The following is a 21,061-nucleotide window of genomic DNA, read 5'->3' on the forward strand; positions in this document are numbered from 1 at the left end:
CTTAACCCACTGAGCAGGACAAGGGATCGAACCCAGGTCCTCATGGATATTAGTCGAGTTCATTAACTGCTGAGCCATGACGGGAACTCCAATATTTGAACAGTTTTGACTAAAAGCACCAGACTGCAAGTCAGGAAACAAGTGTTCCTAATAACTGCCTATATTAACCTCAGGCAAGTTACAACTTTTCAGTGTTTCAATATTCTGTAAAGTAAGACTTTAAGTGGGTTTACATATCTTGTATTATAGTTTACAAAACACTTTCATTTATGCACCATCCTCACAGCAAATATATTGATCTCCATTTCTGAGTGAAATACTGAGGTCTAGCAAGTTCAAATGATTTTTGTTGTTGCCCAAGAAAAATAGAGTTATCACTCATACTTTTTTTTGATAAATCATGCCTCATTTTTAAGGTGCCTTCTAAACATAAGGTTCAAATGCTTTAAGTATTTGTTGAAAACTAGATATGAACCCAGTGTATAAAATAGTATAGTCACTGTACAAAATAGTATAAATCTTGGTTCCTACCTTTCTTTATGCAGTCTTTTATTCATATCTTTACTTATTTGTTCACGCTCAACAAACTTAGTACCTTTAAGTTGCCAACCACGTGCATGCAGTCAGTTGTGCCGTGAAGCAAATAAACAGGGTGATATTGTGGAGAGGACTGCGTGAGGCCCAAGGAGGACTACTTTAGCTGGCAAAGTTAGGGTGGGTTTCCTGGAGGAGATAAGACTTTTTGCTGAGGCTTGAGGACTAAGAAAGATTCAGCCCCATGAGGCAGTGAGAACATTGTGCACACAAGCCCCAAAGCAGAAATAAACTAGTTGAAGGAACATAAACCCCTGCAGTTGGAACAGAGGTTGCAAATGGGAAGGCAGGAACTTAAGTAGAAAGCAAACCATCTGGGGCCTCAGAACAAAGTTCTGAGAATCACACAAAAGCAGATTCTTACTGAAAACCAAACCTTCAATGAACAAGAAATGTCTGGAGTCACCCAAGTGTTATGTTTTTGGTTGTTTTGTTTTGCTTTGTTTTTCTTGTTAGGGCTGCACCTGCGGCATATGGAAGTTCCCAGGTTAGGGGTCAAATTGAAGCGACAGCTGCCAGCTGATGCCACAGCCGCAGCCGCAGCCGCTGCCACAGCAACACTGGATGCTGGATCTGAGGCGCATCTGCGATCTACACTGCAGCTTGGGGCAACACCAGATCCTTAACCCGCTGGGCAAGGCCAGGCATCCGGATCCTTACAGATACTATGTTGGGTTCTTAATCCACTGAGCCACAGTGGGAACTCCCCAAGCATTAACTTTTATTTCCTTTTCCCAGAAGAATTACTCATTCTTAACAGCATGGGGAATTAAATGTTCTAGAATTTCCTTTTTCCTGGGCTTGGGGACTGGGAGTGAGGTGGAGCAGATTATGGAGAAATGGAGAATGGCTCACAGGGACTCTTCCTCTTTGGGTGTCACCAGTCAGGCCTGGGATAGTACTCCCTGCCCCCTCAGGGGCTGAGAGCCACAGTGTCTGTGATCTTCTTGACTTTGACTGTGCCTTAGATCAACCCCAACAGGAGTGGGGGGGAAGAATTCTGAATCGAGACCTTCCAGCAGAAGTCTTTCAGATTTTCAGCACCCTGAATTAAAAATTAAAAGGTTCACCTTTTACCTCCGGTGGGCTGGGAGTTATCATCAGTGGTTATTGGGCAGTAGTTTCCTTGGTGGTTAATCTTGCTACCTTTCCTTCCCTGTGTGGGAGAAGGTAGGCTGGGCCATGTAAGGAGAAGGGTGGGGAAATTGGAAGTTAGGTCACATTCTGCCATAATTAGAAGTTTTCCCAACTTTAGGGAAAGTGAAACTTACAGAGTCCTGAACTCATAAAGAGCTTTCCTTAATCACATAACCATTTGCACAGGCCTGACAGGAAACAGCCAGGTATATTCCTGCAAGGCCAGCTCACATGGTGGTTTCTTCTTCTCCCCACCATCCCTAATGCTTGGCTCCACACCAACACTATTATACCATAAAGCACAAGGATTTGTAGAATTATCCCAGACCTTTCAATTACGGTTGCTAAGCAAACTTAGAGGACTTTGGTATCAGACTGAGTCATAAGTAATCTAATACAGATACAGTGTGCATGTACAATTATCAATAGATAAGCTAACATTTATATTCAAGCAGTCTCTTGTAAGTATAAATCAAGACACCTATAGCTTATTCTTATAGTCATCCAACAATCATAGAATGTTAGTCAGGAGCCAAGCACTGTGCTATGCTTTGAAGAAAATAACAGTGAATAAGTCAGATGACAGGCATAGAGTATCGCCAACCCAGGAAGCACACCCAACCTTCAATGGCCATACTTTCTATTGAGGTTTCCTTAGGTAGGCATGATCGATTGAATCATTGACCACATAGTGATTGAACTCAATCTCCAGCCACCTCTTTCTTCCTGAGTCAAGCTGACATTATATAGTCTAAATCCTCTACCCTTAATCATTGGACTTTCTGGCTTGGTGACTCACTGTGAATCATCCCATTAGAATAAACTAGCTGGTGCAATCCAAGCTTACCAGGAATAACACAACACTCTTTTTCACAGTATCATGCAAGCCATGATAATGACCATACACCCCCCTCTCTTGGCTAACTGCAGGATTTGCTGCTTCTGGACCAAGGACAATTTTAGCTCACTCTGTTCCTCCATTCCCAATAAAAATTATTGGAATATTCAGTCATAAAACAGTCCCCTGCTTTCTGACAGCTTTCATCCAGGGCAAACCCTTCTTTCTTCAAAGCTTCCCCAAATCACCCAACACAAACCTAAACCTAGAAGTTCCTCACAATACCCTCTCATTGAAGCTCTCCCCACCTCCCAACCCCCTTGGTGTGTGGAATCCATGCTACTGTAACAAGTACAAACAAATCCACCTTGGCTGACTGTAGGTAGGCTTTGGCTGGTGGCCTTCAACATGTCACAAGCAAGTCAGAACCTCACTGTCAACCTCCAGTGCTCATTCCTGTCCATCCCAAATTTGGCCCCAGACTTTCAGTTCCCCAGATACAGGGCAGTCTCTCGATATCAAAGGCCAAGAGGAACTTCCTACAAACTTCTCAGAAGAAAAATTGAAAACAAAGAATATTCTTTGTTCACGATTTATTGATAATTTTTCAGTAATCAAGTATTCACAGAAGGGAACAGTCACTCCATTGTGTTTCATGCACACATTCATCCTCCTTCCCACAACTTGAACTCAAGTCTTAACTGGTTTAGTTCTGTTTATTTTCCAAAGAAACTCATAAAAGAACTTGGAGAATTCTGATCTTTCCTCCATTGATCTGTAAACAAGGCTGCATATCTCCCATAAAACCCCTCTGTTACTGCAGAATGGAAAAAGTAGAATCGTGCCGTCAACAGCTCTTCATTTCAATGGGACTCTGAATCAATCTACTTCCCAGGGATTCAAAGCTGCAGGGTGCACAAAATGAAAAATACTGAAACAGCACTTTGCTGATGGGAATGAAGAGATGGGAGATGGTACATTGCCTTAACAGTCTCCTTAGGAGACAGAGAAGTCTCTTGGAAAGTGACTACAAGATTAGCTAACCCATTTCTCCTTCCCCAAGAAATGTAAAAGCGCACTTATCTGTAATAATTAAGGAAGAAGTTGTTATGAGGGGTTGGGGTGGGGGAGGAGGGTGTCATGGGGGGCCAGTAGGCTGGGAGCGGAGACCAAGGGACAGATAGAAAAATGTCTCTTCCTGAGGACTCCTGACAGTTCCTACCATGGTGTCTCATTTCTTTGGAGAAAAAGAGATGCCTTCGAATAGCTCACATTCTCTGACTCTCAGTCTCCCCTCTTTCCCTCTCTCTCTCCTTCTCTCCCCCTCGATGGTCTCCTGCATATACTTCCTATAGGTATTCACCGAAAAGATCCTCAGCCAGTGAGGAATTGGGTTGTGGATAAAGATTTGTATTTTTTCATCCCTAGTGATCACTCTGAAGAGTTTCCAGTTTTATATAATCTCTCAGAGAGTCCCTAGCAAAACTGAGCCCCAGGGGGCCACAGCAGTAATCCAGGTGTCATCACACTCTACTAGATCTTCTCTGTCTCATTTCCTCATTTCCCCACCGCATTTTCTGGAATCACCTCCTAAATAAATTACTTGCATCCAACTCTGTTTCTCAGGGTCGGCTTCAGGGGAAACTCAAACTAAGACAAGATCTGATCAGGGAACACAGAGCGACAGCTGTGATAAGAGGAAAACAAGATGAAGTCAGACCAATAATGAATTGATGGCCTGTTTCTAAAATTCTAAACTCTGTATTTTCATGTTTTCTGTAGCCTGTCCTCCTGGAGGTGAATGTAGCCCTGCTTTTGGAGGGCTTTGCCCCACCAAGTAACAGAAAGAGAATGCAGTAGGGTGGATTCTGGGAAGAACTCAGAGTGGTCCATAAACGCTGGTCCCTTCCCTAAATCCTCTTATTTCTTCTTTGCACAACCCAACCTCACTTTACTGGCTCCGGTACATTCCCTTCCTGACCCTCTTCTTTGTTCTAGGAACTCTGCATTTCAAAAGCATTTCCAGGAATAGGACACAGAGATGACACCACTCAAGAAGACCTCTCATCCTCTTCCTCTCTGCTGCCCCCCCCAGGACACATTTAACCTCACTCTACCCCCACAGACCCCTCTTCTACACAGAAATCCATCACATTTTTTGTAGACCTCTTCAATTCCTTTCTTTCTTTCTTTCTTTCTTTCTTTCTTTCTTTCTTTCTTTCTTTCTTTCTTTCTTTCTTTTTTTTTTGTTTTTGTTTTTGTTTGTTTTGGGTCTTTTTAGGGTGGCACTTGTGGCATATGGAGATATGGAGGTTCTCAGGCTAGGGGTCTAATTGGAGCTGTCGCTGCTGCCTACACCACAGCAATGCCAGATCTGAGCCATGTCTGCAGCCTACACCACAGCTCAAGGCAGCGCCGGATCCTTAACCCACTGAGCGAGGCCAGGGATCCGCAACCTCATGGTTACTAGTCGGATTCATTTTCCCCTGAACCACCATGGGAACTCCTCTTCAATCCCTTTCTACCCTCTATTCACATATAAAAACCCTGTTGTATTATAATACACATAATTTTTTTCTTCCTGTTTCACTGAAATATAATTCACATATAGCACTGTATATGTTTAAATCACACAGCATAAAAAAATAAAGTGTACAAGATAATGATTTGACTTACATACTTCATGAAATGATGACCAAAATAAGTTTCGTGTACAATCTATCATCTCATATAGATACAAAATTAAAGAAAAAAAATATTTTTCTCCTTGTGATGAGAACTCTTAGGATTTACTCTCTTAACAACTTTCGTATATAACATAGAGCAGCGTTAATTAGATTTATCATGCTGTACGTTGCATCCCTAGTACTTGCTTATCTTATAACTGAAAGTTTGTACCTTTTGACCACCTTCATCTAATTCCCCCTCTCCCCAACCTGCCCACTTCTGATAACCACAAATCTGATCTCTTTTTCCATGAGTTTGTTTTTTTGTTTGTTTTGAAGTATAATTGACCTTCAACTTTGTGTTAGTCCATGTTGCACAATATACTGATTCACTATTTCTAGACATTACAAAATGATCGCTACACAATGATTGTAAATTTAATGCCTAAGGAAAATGTAAGGTCAAGTAGAATGAAGATGAGAAGAATCATTGGATCTGACTAGTTTATAATATTGGGAAATTTGAGTCAAATGTGGGGAAAGAGGGGTTGGGGGAGAAGCCCTGCCATGTCATTAGATTTGCTTTTATATGGAGCATATCCTCAGCCCAAATGGTTTCATGTCTAAGAGGAAAGAGTGTATGTTTCTATTCTCCAGTGGGCCTTGGAACAGCAGGAACTTCCTCACAGCAGCCCCTCATCACAAAGGCATCTCACAAACAACACGAGCCATGAAAGGTGGAGGCAGCTAGAATCTCTCTTCCCTGATACATTCTGGAAAACTCAAAGATCCTGCCACTGATTGTTCAAAACTGTTGGTTTCTGTTGAAATGACTCAGATGTTACCCATTGAGAACCTTGACTGCCACTTAATAGCTTGAGCTCTAAATATTATTTGCTTTTATTTCTCTGGCCCCTTTCTTTTCAGTCGAGCTCCCTTAGGTGCAAGTAAATGCTCTTTTTTTTCCCCAAAAAAAGATTTCCTATAGGATATTTGACAATGTGAAGCAAGAAACAGAAATCTAATCAGAGTAGGTTAAGGAGAGGAAACCTATTATCAGCGATATTTTTAAAAGTTAAGGACTTAAGGACAAATGCAAGCTGTAAATGATGCAGGCACATTTCAAACCAGCAAAGCCAAGGACTGGTTGGCTTGATTTAAGTTGCAATTTTTTTTCTTTCTTTCTTTCTTTCTTTTTTTTTTTTTTTTTTTTTTTGTCTTTTTAGGGCCGCACCTGTGGCACATAGAGGTTCCTAGGCTAGGATTCAAATCAGAGCTGTAGCTGCCAGGCTACACCACAGCCACAGCAATGCTGGATCCTAGCTGCGTCTGCAACCTGCACCACAGCTCATGGTAACGCGGGATCCTCAACCCACTGAGCACAGCCAGGTGTCAAATCCACATCCTCATGGATACTAGTCAGCTTTGTTACCACTGAGCCACAATAGGAACTCCTAAATTGCAAATTCTGCTTTGGTTTATATGCTAAGGGGTCAGAGAGTAAGAACTCAAAGAACTTGGTTTAGGAGAGGAAGAGAGATTTGGAAAAAAAAGGACAAAAACAAAAATAAAAAACAGAAGACAAAAACCCACTTCATCATACAGTAGAAATTGACAGAACACTATAAATCAATTATAATGGAAAAAATAAAAATCATAAAAAAAAAAAACCCCACTACATCTTCTTAGATAGGATTCAGGTCAGGTTTGTGCCAGCAAAGAGGAACCAAGAAGTAGTCTGTGTCACAGGATAAACCTAGCCCATCTTCCTGGAGAGCCTATTTCACTTGGAGGGGGCAAAGTCTATCCAGAGTCATATTTTTTTAAATTTCATATATAATGAAGTAAAATGTTTTAATTTACTTTAAATATATATAGAAAAGACCAAAGACTTCAAAAGTGTTTCTCGTGTGAGTTGGGTTGGTGCTCAGAAGCTCCTTCCTAAAGGCCCTCCCTCTGGGTAGATACTTGGATGGGATGACGATGCGTTGTTACAACTGAATGAAGAAGCCCTAGAAGTGAAGTTACATCTGCTTGCTTCTGGAATAAGTTGCTCTCAAATGAGCTTGTAAGGGAAGAGTAGAAGCTTGTCATGAAGATCAGAGGAAGCAGGGAGGAAGAAGAGAGATAAGCATTATTATCTGGCAGCCTGAAAGTATATTGTGCGTTGAGGGAAACTTATCTCCTTCCAAATTCTGTCAGTGGGTGGATAGACCATTGAGGGGGTGGGGAGGGGAGAAGAGACTTAAAGGAAGAAAGCAGAGAGATGACTAGATCTTACAGCATTTTCTTGACCAGAGTAAGGTGCCTGAACACGGTGCTGGGGTCATTAAGGAGACATATAGCGATTTTTAAGCAAAAAGTGGCAAGATCAGATTTGCTTTTTGAAAATTCATTCTCCTAGCATTCAGGTGAATTATCTTTCATTGGTCTTGATCACAGCCCCAATTAAAAGGCAAAGAACAAACTGGGGTGGTGAAGGGTTTTAGCCACAAATATTATACAGGGTTGATGTCTTTAATTTATAAAAAAAAAAAAAATCCGTATAGATTGATAAGAAACCGCACCAGAATCTGTCTAGGAAACAAAAGGGTAATTAGGTTGAAAAATTCACATCCAGACTATATTAAAATATATAAATACTGAAAAATGACCAGTGTCACTATCAAATAAATGCATAGTAATAATAATAATAATTTGGTCCATTTCATCCATCTAATTAGTGGCAATGAGGAAGGATAACCCTCAATTCTGGCAGAAATTAGATGAGAAGGACTTTTCCACTGATGGTGTGATAGGTTTAACATTTCAGGCAGAAACTCTGGCAATATGTTCATACCCTTTGACCTAATGATGTCTTTCTGGGAATTTATCAGGAAGTTATCAAAGATGTGGACAAAGACTTGAGGATAAAGTGCACTATTTATAGCAGGCAAAAAACCCAAGGTGTCTCACAATCTTGGGAATTAGAGGAAACTTCAACATGATATTATGTAGCTATTAACAGTATTTCAAATGATACAAAAGCTATCATCAATTCTGCCACAGGCTATCATCATCTGGTGACATTAGGAGTGATTTCTACTTTTAAAAAAATATTTTCCCCTTTTAAAAAATGTTTTCCATAACAATAAGAGGCTTAGCCCACAACAAGGAATCTCAGGCCTCATGAGTTACTTTTAGGGAGGTACTTTTGGCAGAGAGGCAGCTTTGGGACCCAGAAAACTGAATCACTCATAGGCATTCCCAGACTATCTTTGATTTTTTTTTTGACCCACATAAACAATAACAGAATAAGAATTTCCACTCTTCCACGTCTCTATCACATACTAAGCACTTAACATGCTTAATCTCCTTTAATCCTCCCATCACTGCTCCAAAGAAGATATTATTAACAACATTCCCTTTTTAGAGACAGAAGAACTGAGGGAAGAGAAGAGGTGAATTAATGGCCCAAAGCCTTGCAACATAATTTCATTGTTTTCTTGCATCCTTTCTTTTTTGCTCTGTCCCCTTCTGTTTAACCCAGGTCCTGATATCTCAGCTGAAGAGTGCAAATCCACAGAGCTTTCTTCTCTCCAGAAACTGCCCCCCCCCCCAAGTATACACATCAGGGACCTGGGGGCAGGCTTTCCTGAGAGCACTTCCCCCTTCCTTCTCCTTCTGGCCTTTAACTTTTGCTCCTGGGGCCACAACCAGCTTTCTCATTTGGTAGCAGAGACTTATTGGAGTCTTTTCCTCCAACGCCAGAGGTCAGTATCTGGGATTCCTCTCAGCCAGGGGGCACTTTCTCTCCCCTTGGCTCCTTCCTCCCTAGTCTTAGGCTCTCTTCCCTTCAAGCCCTTTAGCTCTCTTCAGCTCCTTGTTCCATCTCCTCCCAACCTTTCTTCTTTGCTACTCCAGCCTGCTCCCTGGTCTCCACCTCTGCCTCCATCATAGCATCTTTATTATCATGGCTAAAAGCAAGTACCAAAACACTGTATTTGAAAGAAGAGGGTTTTTAGGGCCGTGGTTCCAAGATTGTCCATTGATATGAAACCCCTTTATGGGTGCTATGCCTCACAATTCCCTTCTGCTAAGTCTCTTGGGGGTTTCGGGCCCATTCTGTTGTTTTATACAGACAAGCTTGACCAAACTTTGGGTGGGTGGGTGGGCACGAGCTGAGAGTCTGCACTGTGTGTGTTGGGGTGGGGGTGCCTAGGAGGAAGCTTCAGGTGCAAATGACTCTTTCCAACAAAGAAATTATCTCCTATCTCTTCATTTCTCTCCTAGGCTGAAGTTGCTGCCCAACTCAAGCATCTTGCTGCCCAGAAAGGCTGGAGATGACAGTCTTCAGAAGCTCCTGCCTCCTTTCGTGTTTGCTCATCTTCATTCTCCTCCAGCTGCCCGAGCTGGATGCAGGTACATCTCCCCTGACTCTCCGGCCTGCAGGATTGAAATTTCTCAGTAAGTGTAAACAATCCCCTTTGGTTCACCTTAGAGGCTTCCCCAAGGGTCCAGATGGACTCCATCGGGCTGTCGTAGGAATAAGAGAATTAGTGGAAGAGTCTCTACCCTTAGGCGGGATCCTGGTCTGTACCAGCCAACCATGCCCACCCGCCTCACCCTTCACCCCTATTCTGTCTGACCCTCCTGGTTTTTGGCAGCTCACTTTGACGTGATCGGACCCCCGGAGCCCATCCTAGCGGTGGTGGGTGAAGATGCCGAGCTGCCCTGTCGCCTGTCCCCCAACGTGAGCGCCGAGCGCATGGAGCTGCGGTGGTTCCGGAAGAAGGTCTCTCCCGCGGTGTTCGTGCGCCGAGAAGGGCGAGAGCAGGCGGGAGAGCAGATGCCAGAGTACCGGGGGAGAGTGACGCTGGTGGAAGACGACATCGCCGCGGGGCACGTCGCTGTGAGGATCCAGGGGGTCAAGGCTTCTGATGATGGGGAGTACCGCTGCTTTTTCAGGCAGGACGAAAACTATGAAGAGGCCATCGTGCATCTGAAGGTAGCTGGTGAGTAGAGCAGTTTTGAGTTTTCTCGGCTGTCGCCAGGTGGGGTCTATTTTCCTATGGATCTGTTACTTTGGAAACCATCAGATGCCTTTCCCAAATCCCTTTTAGGTTGGAAGAGGCTGGCTAGGCCTAGAGTAGGAAAGGAGGAGGAAGGGGTTTGAGTTGACAGTGGAGAGAGAGAGAGCAGCGATTTAGCTCTCTGAGAAGAGCTTTATTTCAATGATGTCCTGCCTTTTCCTCTCTATTATAGGATAAGAATTTCCTCATGTTATTAACTAAAGGAGTGTAGGATGTAATGGTGGTATTACAATCTTTTCTATGGGTAACACCATACTTTGCTTGATCAAAGCCCAGAATCGAGCATTTATGTTGCGTCTATTTTTCACCATTACAGTGAGGCTGTGGTGACCAACCTCAATGCATACTTCGATGCTGCTTTTGTGAATTAGTACTCGAAGACAAATTTCCTAAGCTCCTAAAGCATGGCAGCTTGTTAAGGATATTGATCCACCTAGAAAAGTGTTCGTTTTTGTTTCCTTTCGCTTCAAGCCACAATTCAGAGTGAAACAATAAGAAAAATGGTAAGCACTCAGGAGGAAAGTATGCCTTGAGGTCTGGCTTTCCCACTTGGCATTAAGCAAATCTCCCGCTGAGCTATATTTCCTACTGCAAAACTGGGGAAGCACCTATCCAACAAGATTTTGCAAGAATGAAATAAAATGAGACAATATATGAGAAATGGCTTTGTCAATTCAAAGCTTGTAAGATGCCACTACTGCGCCTCAGACTGCCCTGCAATGTATAAGATACAACTACTTTTCATGTATATATTCAAATAAAGAAAAGAGGTGTGTGAAATCTGGGTCCTTGCCTCATAACGGGATGCCCCACATGGCAACATCATGTATAACTCATATGTCCTTTTTAGGGAAATATCTTTTTTTTTCCTCATCCTTTTTTAGGTCCATACCTGGGGCATATGGAAGTTCCCGAGCTAGGGGTCAAATCTGAGCTATTCTAAGCCACAGACAAAGCAATGCCAGATCTGAGCCGCCTCTGCAACCTACACCACAGCTCATGGCAATGCTGGATCCTTAACCCACAGAGCGGGGCTGGGGATCAAACCCTCAATCTCATGGATACTTGGGGTTCTTAACCTGCTGAGCCATAATGGGAATTCTAGGGAAGTATCTTAAAGTTCAGTTATAAAGCCCTAAAGATTTGACAGCCTAAAAATGCCACCGTTATCTTTTATGAGTGATAGACACCTATGAGAGTCTGCTGAGGGTGGTGGCCCTTTTAATGAAAAGAATACACATTCTCATATATACACACAACTTGGAATATAGACTTAAACTAATAGATATGGGCATGTGTTTAAGCACTCTATTCTGGAGCTTGGTGTTTTTCTGTAGTTAGTGGACTTGTAAGAAAATAATTAGACTGAACATAAAAGAAAAACAGCTTCCTGTTGATTTATGTTAGAATGTAAATTGTGTGTGTTGGGGGGAGAAGATGAGGTTTGCAACCATTTAAGAAAATTCCTGATTCAGTATCATAGGTAAAGGAAACTTAAATTGTGAGCTACCATCTCAGTGCAAAGGACTTCCAAATCCCCTTCTCTTCAAGGACACTTCTCTGTTTGTCTTTAAATACTCAATCCTAGCTCCTTTTTCTTTTCTTGGATGTGCCCACAGTGTGCAAGAGGTTCCCGCATGTACGTTACAGGGCCACAGCGTGACAATACTGAATCCTTAACCCACTGAGCCACAAGGGAACTCTCTCAATCCTAGTTCTTTTCCTAGTCAAATCCTTTTTGTAATATTTCCAGAGATATGAGCTCTCTTATATATCTGGAGCTCCCAGCCTAGACTTACTAATCTATCTCTGAGCCTTTGGTCTTGCTGTTCTTGCTGACTGGACAAGCACCCCATGTCTGCCCATCAAACTCCTGCCCACATTTCAAATGCTAAATCCCAACATGGCATCCCTCTTTGACAAGATTATGAAATTCCTTTTATTGCTACCTCAGTTTCCTGGTGTAATAAAATATGGAGATGAGTCCTTCTCATTTCCAGTTCCCTTGGACTTGTCTTTCTCAAACTGGGTAGCCCTAGGTTACAAGGCTCCCAAAGAGTGTCCACTAAAGGAGTAAGGGTGCTTCTTTCTCCATAGCTCTGGGCTCAGATCCTCAAATCCATATGGAAGTTCAAGAGAGTGGTGAGATCCAGCTGGAGTGTACCTCAATGGGATGGTACCCAGAGCCCTGGGTGCAATGGAGAACTCCCACGGGAGAGGAGTTTCCATCCATGTCAGAGTCCAAGAGTCCTAATGAGGAAGGCCTGTTCACTGTGGCAGCTTCAGTGATCATCAGAGACCCCTCTGTGAAGAATGTGTCCTGCTATGTCCGGAACCTTCTCCTCGGCCAGGAGAAGGAAGTAGAGATTTCCATCCCAGGTCAGTGAAACCAGTACTGGGTTCCTTTTTGACACAGCTTCGGGGCCTCATCACATGGGACACCTGCCCAGGTGTAACCTCACAGCAGGCTTGTCTGCTTTCCTTACCTTAAGCTTTTCCCACCTAAGCTCCTGCCCACTGAGCCCCACCAACTTCCCTGGAAGAGTAGAGACTCTGAAGACCTCAATTTTACCTAGATCTCATAGAAATTCCAGATTTTCCATCCTAGGAGAGATATCTTAGGTAGAGAAGCTTTCTCTCTGGGGAATCTTCCTGATCCAGAGCCTTCTGAATCTAAATTAGTTCTCCTGTTTCCACCTTTGCCTCCTCCTCTTCCCATCCCACGCTAGAGCTTTGTCTAAGTTTTCAGGGTCCTCAGGGGGAGGAGTAGGGAGTGGGATAGACAAGGAGTTTAGGGTTAGTAGATGCAAACTATTGCATTTGGAATGGATAAGCAATGAGATCCTGCTGTATAAGCACAGGGAACTATATCTAGTCACTTGTGATGGAACATGATGGAGAATAATGTGAGAAATACATATATACAGCTGGTCACTTTGCTGTGCAGCAGAAATTGACAAAACATTGTAAATCAACTATAGTAAAAACAATTAAAAACTTTTTAAAAAAAGTTTTCAGCATCCTAAGGGAAGCAAATCTTGTTATTCCCCACATAACACCTCTGGGGTTCAGGCAGAAACTTTTCCATATTCTTCACTCACTGATTCCCATTCTGCTGCACACAGAGGTGATATTTCCCCTTCCTTATTTCCTTCCCTCATCCCCTTGGCTCCCATCCTGCACTGATAGCTAAGGAGAAATTTCCTTGACAACATGAATTGGTCCATTATATTCTGTATTTCATTCTGTCCCCAAATGACTCTTGTTCATCTTCATTCCTCTCTCTCTGCTCTCTCTTACCTAAAATCAAAATTTATCTGAAAGACTTAGAGTGGCATTTTGCCACGGGAGGAATGGGAGAGTTCCAGGTCATCTTCTCTTCCAGCCCCCTTTGGAATCAGGAGAAGAACTGGACTTGCTCAGAGTTTCTCAACAAATGTCCTTCTTGGGAATTTTGTTTTAGCTCCCTTCTTCCCAAAGCTGATTCCCTGGATGGTGGTTGTGGCTGTCGTCTTGGTGGTCGTAGGACTTCTCACAATTGGGTCCATATTTTTCACCTGGAGACTATACAAAGAAAGATCCAGACAGAGGAGGGGTGAAATCAGCACTAAACGTAAGTCCTAGATCCCAGTCTACTGGTCAGCAGTGCTTCCAAGTAGAGTTGGATCTGGTCCTTTAGGGTGACTGCCAATGGGAAGATAATTGATCCTAGAATTCTGAAAGTCAGAGGGGATTATAAAGCTCCTGAAATGAGTGGTATCCAATATGAAGAAGACCAGAGGTTTAGGGCACAAGACAAGTCAAAACCAATTCTAGTTGAGATAATAGACTTGATGTTTATTCACTGCTCACCTTCAGACCCATCCTTACTTCTAAATGGGTTTCCCAGTAATGACTAAAGATCTGATCCCAAGCCAGTAGGAACTTCCTACATATTTCTTAGAAAACAAAACGTCATCCTTGTTCTTCATTTATTGATAGTATTTCAATAATCAGGTAGTCATGAATTAAACAGTTAGCACTTTGTTTTTCGCACCTGTTTTGTCCCCTCCCTCCTGGCCACTATAGAAGGTCATTAAGCTATTTCCATTTGTTTTCCAGAGAAACTCCTGGAAGAGCTCAGTAAGTTCTACCTTCTTGTCCTTATTTTATCCACAAGGTTTTCTCTCTCTTATTATAAAGTATGTCAATAACACTCCTTCCCTCTTTCTCTCTTTTACTGCAGAATGGAAAAAGGCTACATTGCATGCAGGTCAGTGACTCAATATCATAAGGGCTGGGAGACTCCACCCCACAGGGATTCACAACCCTATAATACTTGGAATTAAATGAGAGTGAGGAGAATGTGAAGGGGTGAGAGGGTGGCAAATGGCCTCCACATTTTCCTTGAGGCACATAGACGGCCCTTGGAAGAAGGCTAGAAGGCAAGTGCCCTCTGACCAGGTCCCATTAGGCACTAGGGACCATCAGTTCATACCTCACCCTGTGGCTGCTGATGGGAGAGGGAAACAGAGACAGCTGAGCAGGCCAAGCTGCTCTCTTCCTGAGGAGACCTGTCAACTACTAGAACAGTGCTCTACTTCTTTGGAGAAGAAAGAATAGTTCTTTCAACCTCTAACATTTACTGATGTTCAGAATCACCTTCTCTCCATCTCTAGTTGATGTGACTTTGGATCCAGATACTGCCCACCCCCACCTCTTCCTGTATGAGGATTCCAAATCTGTCCGACTGGAAGATTCACGTCAGAAACTGCCTGAGAAACCTGAGAGATTTGACTCCTGGCCTTGTGTGTTGGGTCGTGAGACCTTCACCTCGGGGAGACATTACTGGGAGGTGGAGGTGGGAGACAGGACTGATTGGGCAATCGGGGTGTGTAGGGAGAACGTGATGAAGAAAGGATTTGACCCCATGACTCCTGAGAATGGGTTCTGGGCTGTGGAGTTGTATGGAAATGGGTACTGGGCTCTCACCCCCCTCCGGACCCCTCTCCCATTGGCTGGACCCCCACGTCGGGTGGGGATCTTCCTGGACTATGAATCAGGTGACATCTCCTTCTACAACATGACTGATGGATCCCATATCTACAGTTTCCCCAGTGCTTCTTTCTCTGGCCCCCTCCGACCCTTCTTCTGCCTGTGGTCCTGTGGTAAAAAGCCCCTGACCATCTGTCCGATCACCGATGGGCTTGAGGGAGTCACAGTAGTTGCTGATGCCAAGGACCTTTCTAAGGAGATCCCACTGTCCCCCATGGGGGGAGAATCTGCCTCTGGGGATACAGACACCCTCCATTCTAAACTAATCCCTACCCAGCGCAGCCAAGGGGTGCCTTGAGGAATATCCCAGTTGAACTATCTCCCTTTGCTCTTACCCTCTCTTGCATCACCTCTCAGGCTTTATCTGCCAGCTTTACTTAGCCCCTGTTTCTTCCTGTTTGGTAGAGATTAATTAGTCTGGGGAACATTGTGTTGCTGCTGATAGAGAGTGTGGGGTGTAGGACCTTCCTAATCTGTTTCTGCACCAATATTCAAGGGGCAGGGAGGTGACTCAAACTGCCTCTCACATTCTCCTGTACCTTAAGGCCAAACCCTATAGAGAGGGACTTGAAGTTCAGGGATCAAGATGGGGCTGGATAGGCACGGGGTTGTGACAGAAATATCTTGGTGTCTAGAATAGGACTATGTAGAGGAACAGGTTTTAGGCCAGCTGAAACCCCAAAAGGTCCTGGGAAGGGAAGATTTGAGGCTGAAATCCCATAAAGGAACTTGGAGGGGACATCAGGATAGAGGGAAGTGAGGTGAACCTAGCCCAGTGATGGACCTCTGGCCTGCCCCTGGACTTTTAGGGCCTTTATCTCAAATTTTATAAGTCGTGTCCTACAGAATGGATCTGAGTAATTGACAAGGAGAGTAAAGAATAGATGAAATGAGTAGGGCTGGGAGTGGGGGTCGGGTAGAACATGTGCCAGAGGAGAGAATTTTAGACAAGGTCAAAGGTTGAGTGCGCAGCCATGCCTCAGGCCCCATTCGTTCCCCTCTCTGCACATCCCCCCTTTCCGCCCCGCCCCTTCTCCCTTGCCTGGGGCTCATTCTCTTCTTGCTTCCTTGACTCCACAAGTTTCCAGTTCTCTTCTTCCCTTTGATCTAGAATCTCTCCATTTCAGAGGCAATTCCAGGAATCATCTTTCAGTGATATCACCACCTTATCAGCCATTGTCTCATCTTCAATCCAACATTAGGTTTAAACCCCCTCAACCACAGCTTCAATTAACTTCAACCTCCATCCACTTCCATATGCCACCGGCAATCACTCTCCCATCACCCAGCTTTCCTACATGCTGCTTCTCCTCAGGGTCCCCTGAAGCCCACGTCATTGTGTTCAGCACAGCTAGATTGATCGCACTTGTTTGTATTTGCATTTTCTTGTATACCTGTGTCTTGTCTTGTTGCCAACAGCCTGCAAATTTATCCAGGCTCCCACCTTCCATTTCCATTGGGTTTTCCAGTTTCCAGGATAGATGTCACCTCTGCTCTTAACCTAATAAATATGTCTTCTAACTGCTGAAAACAGCATCTGTACCTTCCTTTCTTCATCCCAACAAGTGAAATTGAAAAAGAAACAAACAAAAAACCAAAAACACAAAAAACAGAGGAAAGAAACCTATGTGGGAATGCTGTGGGCCAAAGCAGTGTGGTTCTATTCATCCTAAACCCATCCCCAAACCTGATGGCCATGGGCTCACCAGGGCAGCCAGCACAGGGGGCTATTGTCCTAGGAGGGTCCAGCTACTTACAAAAAGGCCACAGAGCCAATGGCTATCTACCCTCAGCATCTGTCTGAGTGGTGACTCCATTTCTACAACTAACAAGGTAACCTCTTCAAATGCTTATAGTACTTTTCCAGGAAGAGAAAATGTTTGGGAAATTTTAATGACAATGCCTCATAACTGGAAAAACAAACCAACTTGGGTGATCTTTAAGCCACTATTCCAGAGGAAAGACCCTTTAGATTCCTTCTTGAAGGCCCTCATAGTTCAGTGAGATGCCCACTTTCCCCTGTGTTGCCCCAAGCAAGGGTCAGGAAGAGTCCCCTTCACAGAAGGTCTGAACTTGATGCAATTCAGCCAGCTCTGCAGCCCAAAGGGACAGAATGTGAGTCTCTAAAATTATACCAAGTGGTGGGAAATCACCTACTATGTATGTCTCCTGCTGAGAAATTATCAGAATCAGAGCTCTACTCATCGAACAACAAGAAATCCAAATTCCAAATTACGTTCATGCTAACATATTATTTCCATTATTGCACCCATTATATTTCTCATGATTAAGCCAAAAACCAGCTTTCGTAAGTTTTCATCTACCTGCTCTCTTCATGGATGATCATGACAAATTAAAACCAAACATTCTCTCTTGTGTGGAAATTCTGAACACCAGACAAGTCTATTATCATCACATTCACTATACTTTAAGTGAAAAATGACAAGCATAGAAATATTCCACCACTCACTTTTTGTCATTGTCAGCTCTCAGGCTCTACCTCCACTTAGATTTTGGTGTTGGTGTTTTCCTACTGACTTGAGACACACACATAGCAATATCTGGATAATCATGTTCGTGGATGTATTGTTAGATGATGATGATGATGATGATGATGATTTTTGATGATGATTATTATTTTGATGATGATGATTATGATTATTATTTATTATTATATGTAAGTTCCCAGGCTAAGGGTCAAATCAGAGCTGCAGCTGCCAGCCTACACTGCAGCCACTGCAACATGAGATCTGAGCCACAACTGCGACCTACACCACAGTTGACAGCAACGAGGGATCCCTAACCCGCTGAGCAAGGCCAGGGATGGAACCCACATCCTCATGGATACTAGTTGGTCTCATTACCACAGCCACAATGGAAACTTCCATCAGATTGCTTTTAAACAAATCTATATCCAGGCTTAAGAATCAGGAGACTACAGAGGGCTTTACTTTGGGAAGGGGTCTAGAAGAAGTAATAGATGAGAAGCGACTGTTGACATTTATTCTGACTGCCTCCTTTCACAGATGAGGAAACTGAAGCCGAGAGAAATGGAGTGATTTGATTAAAGGTACATAATATGTGCCCAATCAGGACCTGAAAGCAGGGGTCCTTGCTATCTATCCAAGACATCTTCTGCTTAGCAAACCAGAGTTGAATAGGGGGATTGATTAAGTTCATCTGGGGAGTGGAGCTTCAGAAAATTGTTTAGAGAAATTAATCAAGGTGGGACTTATCATCTCAGGCATAAAGAGGGTCAGGAGAAGAGAAAAGCGACGCAACATGCCATGGGGTACTTGGACCAAAGGCATGCATCTGGAGAACCAGACAGAAAGGACTCCTTCCTCCATCATTTCATGGACCCCCAGTATCCAACGTCTTCCTTTCCTTGCCCCCCCCACCCCGGCCCCTTCCTCAGACGCTACTCACCCCACGCTGCCCACCTTACGCTGTACTCCTGAGAGAATAACAACTGTTGTATTAAAAGTATTCATTTGTGTTCAAATTGTACTTTCAGAAAGTAAAAAAGACCAAAGACTAAAGTCCAAACTTCTTTGAAAAATACGTGAGAACCTCAGGAATTCCTGTTGTAGCTCAGCAGTCGTGAACCCGACTAGCATCCATGAGGACTTGGGTTCAAGCCTTAGCCTCGCTCCGTGGGTTAAGGATCTGGCGTTGCTGTGGTTGTGGGGCAGGCCGGCAGCTGCAGCTCCAATTAGATCCCTAGCCTGGGGACTTCCATATACCATGGGTGTGGACCTAAAGAGCAAAAAAATGAAAAAATTAAAATTAAAAAAATACTTGAGAGCCTCAAGCATTTGTTTGGCTAGTTTAATGTACAATGTGTATCCTGAAATGTATATGTGAAATCTCACCCATGACAGATGGGGCTGCCACAGGAGCCCTCCCCACCCCCATCCCCTGGAGAAATACCCATAGGTTTTAATTCGCTCTGAAATTTCTCTCCCCTTCCTATTTTCTCATGATCTTCAAGGAATATGTTTACCAAGCACAATACTGAGCTGGTAGTCGATTCTTAGGAAACATTTCCCCACCCACCCCCGCGCCTGCGCACTAGCCTCTTTGCATGAGACACCCTGAGGGAGAACTTATCCGAGGAGCCTTCTGGCTCCCTCTCCATCTGGCACCAGCTACCGGTGCCTGGCAGGAATCAACAGCCTTGGTAGTCCTGGCTTAATTTTCAAGTATTCCAAAGGAGAAGAAAGGTTGCCATGCTGATTCTTTGCCCAAACCTATCTGAAACACCTGAAAACAGAATCTGTGATACTGTGATTTTTAGAAGCACCAGAAAGGCCTCTCTTCCACCACCGCAAATAATTAACTAGAGTATTTCCAAAGCTTGATTTTCTTTTTAAACCAGAGTCAAAAACCTTTCACCCCACAGCTAAAGATCAGCCTAAAAATGCAAACGTTACTGAAATAATAATCGTGGTCTTCATTTCACACACTAACTGCCAACTCTAGTCATCACATGTTTGAAAGTGCCTGCCTCTGTTTAACAGAGATTCTGTGAGATAGTTGAGCTCAGACATTCAGATTAAGAGGAAAGTAACTGTACAACTTCTACCATCCCTAATCAACCATAGCTCTTCTACACCATCTCTCGGCATATCCTAATTCATTTGTTCCTTCTGCCTCCAGACAGCATTCATGTCTCCTCAAATATCCCTCTCGAAACCTCTGAGTTCACTCCCAACCACATGCACATTTACTCTTGCATCGCATTAAAAAAAAAAAAAAAAAAGTAAAATGGAAATAGTCTTTTTTACCTGCAAAAATATGAAAGATTATTTAAAAAGTAGCAATGATCCAAAATCTCATCACTCATATATAACCGATGCCAACGTTTGGGTTTATCCTCGCCTTAAAAAAAGAATCCGTATCTGTATAATTTAGTTCAAAGGACTTAAGCTAAATACTCCTTGAGGAGTGCTTCATACAGAGATTTAGGAAAACCTGATGAATTAATGGAAGATAGAGCGATAGACCTGTAGAAAGTAAAAGGCAGAACTGTGTTATCTTTTTTTGGCCTCTCTGGCAGCGTGCGAAATTTCCCGGGCCAGGAATCAAGCCCACGTCCAGCAGCGACCAAGTCACAGTAACGACAGTCCCGAATCCTTAATTCGCTGTGCCACCAGGGAAATCCTTGATGTCTCCTTTTGCGGGCAGTATAACATCCATACAGAAAAGTCCACAGATCCTAAGCGTGCAGCTCAGTAAACTCAGAACCACACGACCACGAGGGGAACCCCAGCGGGAAGACTCACAACAGAAAGTACAGTACAGGAGGAAGGAGTTAGCGAGCACCCGAGGGCTGCCGGCAGCCTAAAATCTCCTGGGAGCTGGTGTCAATTTAAGCAAGGCTATTCCAGTCGCGTATGTGCCATATATTAAACAAGAATTCTGAGGAGTGTGGAGAGAAAGCGTCCCTACTCTCGGGTACGCAGACTGTGCCGCCCTGCCCGGGACAGCCTGGAATCGAATCCGAATGAATTCAGAAGACGCTCCCGGGCGATCCTGGCAACCCGCGAGTTCCACCGAGTCAGCGTCCTGAGCGGTCCGTTAACTGACTGTTTCACTTTTTAGGCGAAAAATTTTCACATCATCAGAAAGAGAAGCAGAAACTATATATACATATTTTTTGACTTATGTTCATGTAGACACGGATATACAATCTAAGTAGAGTAAACACCCACTAA

At 43.6% G+C, this 21,061-nt stretch overlaps 1 protein-coding gene across 1 annotated transcript; it reads left to right on the forward strand.

The window, feature by feature from the left end:
- Positions 1-9,557: 9,557 nt before the first annotated feature.
- BTN1A1 (butyrophilin subfamily 1 member A1) lies at positions 9,558-15,765 on the forward strand. The gene is made up of 7 exons (XM_021099851.2): positions 9,558-9,636; positions 9,882-10,229; positions 12,405-12,686; positions 13,771-13,920; positions 14,409-14,429; positions 14,533-14,559; positions 14,966-15,765. The coding sequence occupies exons 1-7, from the start codon at positions 9,558-9,560 to the stop codon at positions 15,637-15,639; spliced, it is 1,581 nt and encodes a 526-aa protein (XP_020955510.2). The 3' UTR covers positions 15,640-15,765.
- The last annotated feature ends 5,296 nt before the right edge of the window (positions 15,766-21,061 follow it).

The sequence above is a fragment of the Sus scrofa genome, chromosome 7 (genome assembly GCF_054392235.1).
Source record: "Sus scrofa isolate SSC_HxYL_T2T_F1_AM1 chromosome 7, Sscrofa_HxYL_maternal_Yorkshire_Landrace_v2.0, whole genome shotgun sequence".
NCBI classification, from domain to species: domain Eukaryota; kingdom Metazoa; phylum Chordata; class Mammalia; order Artiodactyla; family Suidae; genus Sus; species Sus scrofa.

Coding starts and splice junctions, on each gene's coding strand:
- BTN1A1 (XM_021099851.2), top strand. CDS start 9,558: ATGACAGTCTTCAGAAGCTCCTGCCTCCTTTCGTGTTTGCTCATCTTC. Junction 12,687..13,770: donor AGTAGAGATTTCCATCCCAG/GTCAGTGAAACC, acceptor ATTTTGTTTTAG/CTCCCTTCTTCCCAAAGCTG. Junction 14,560..14,965: donor AAAGGCTACATTGCATGCAG/GTCAGTGACTCA, acceptor CTCCATCTCTAG/TTGATGTGACTTTGGATCCA.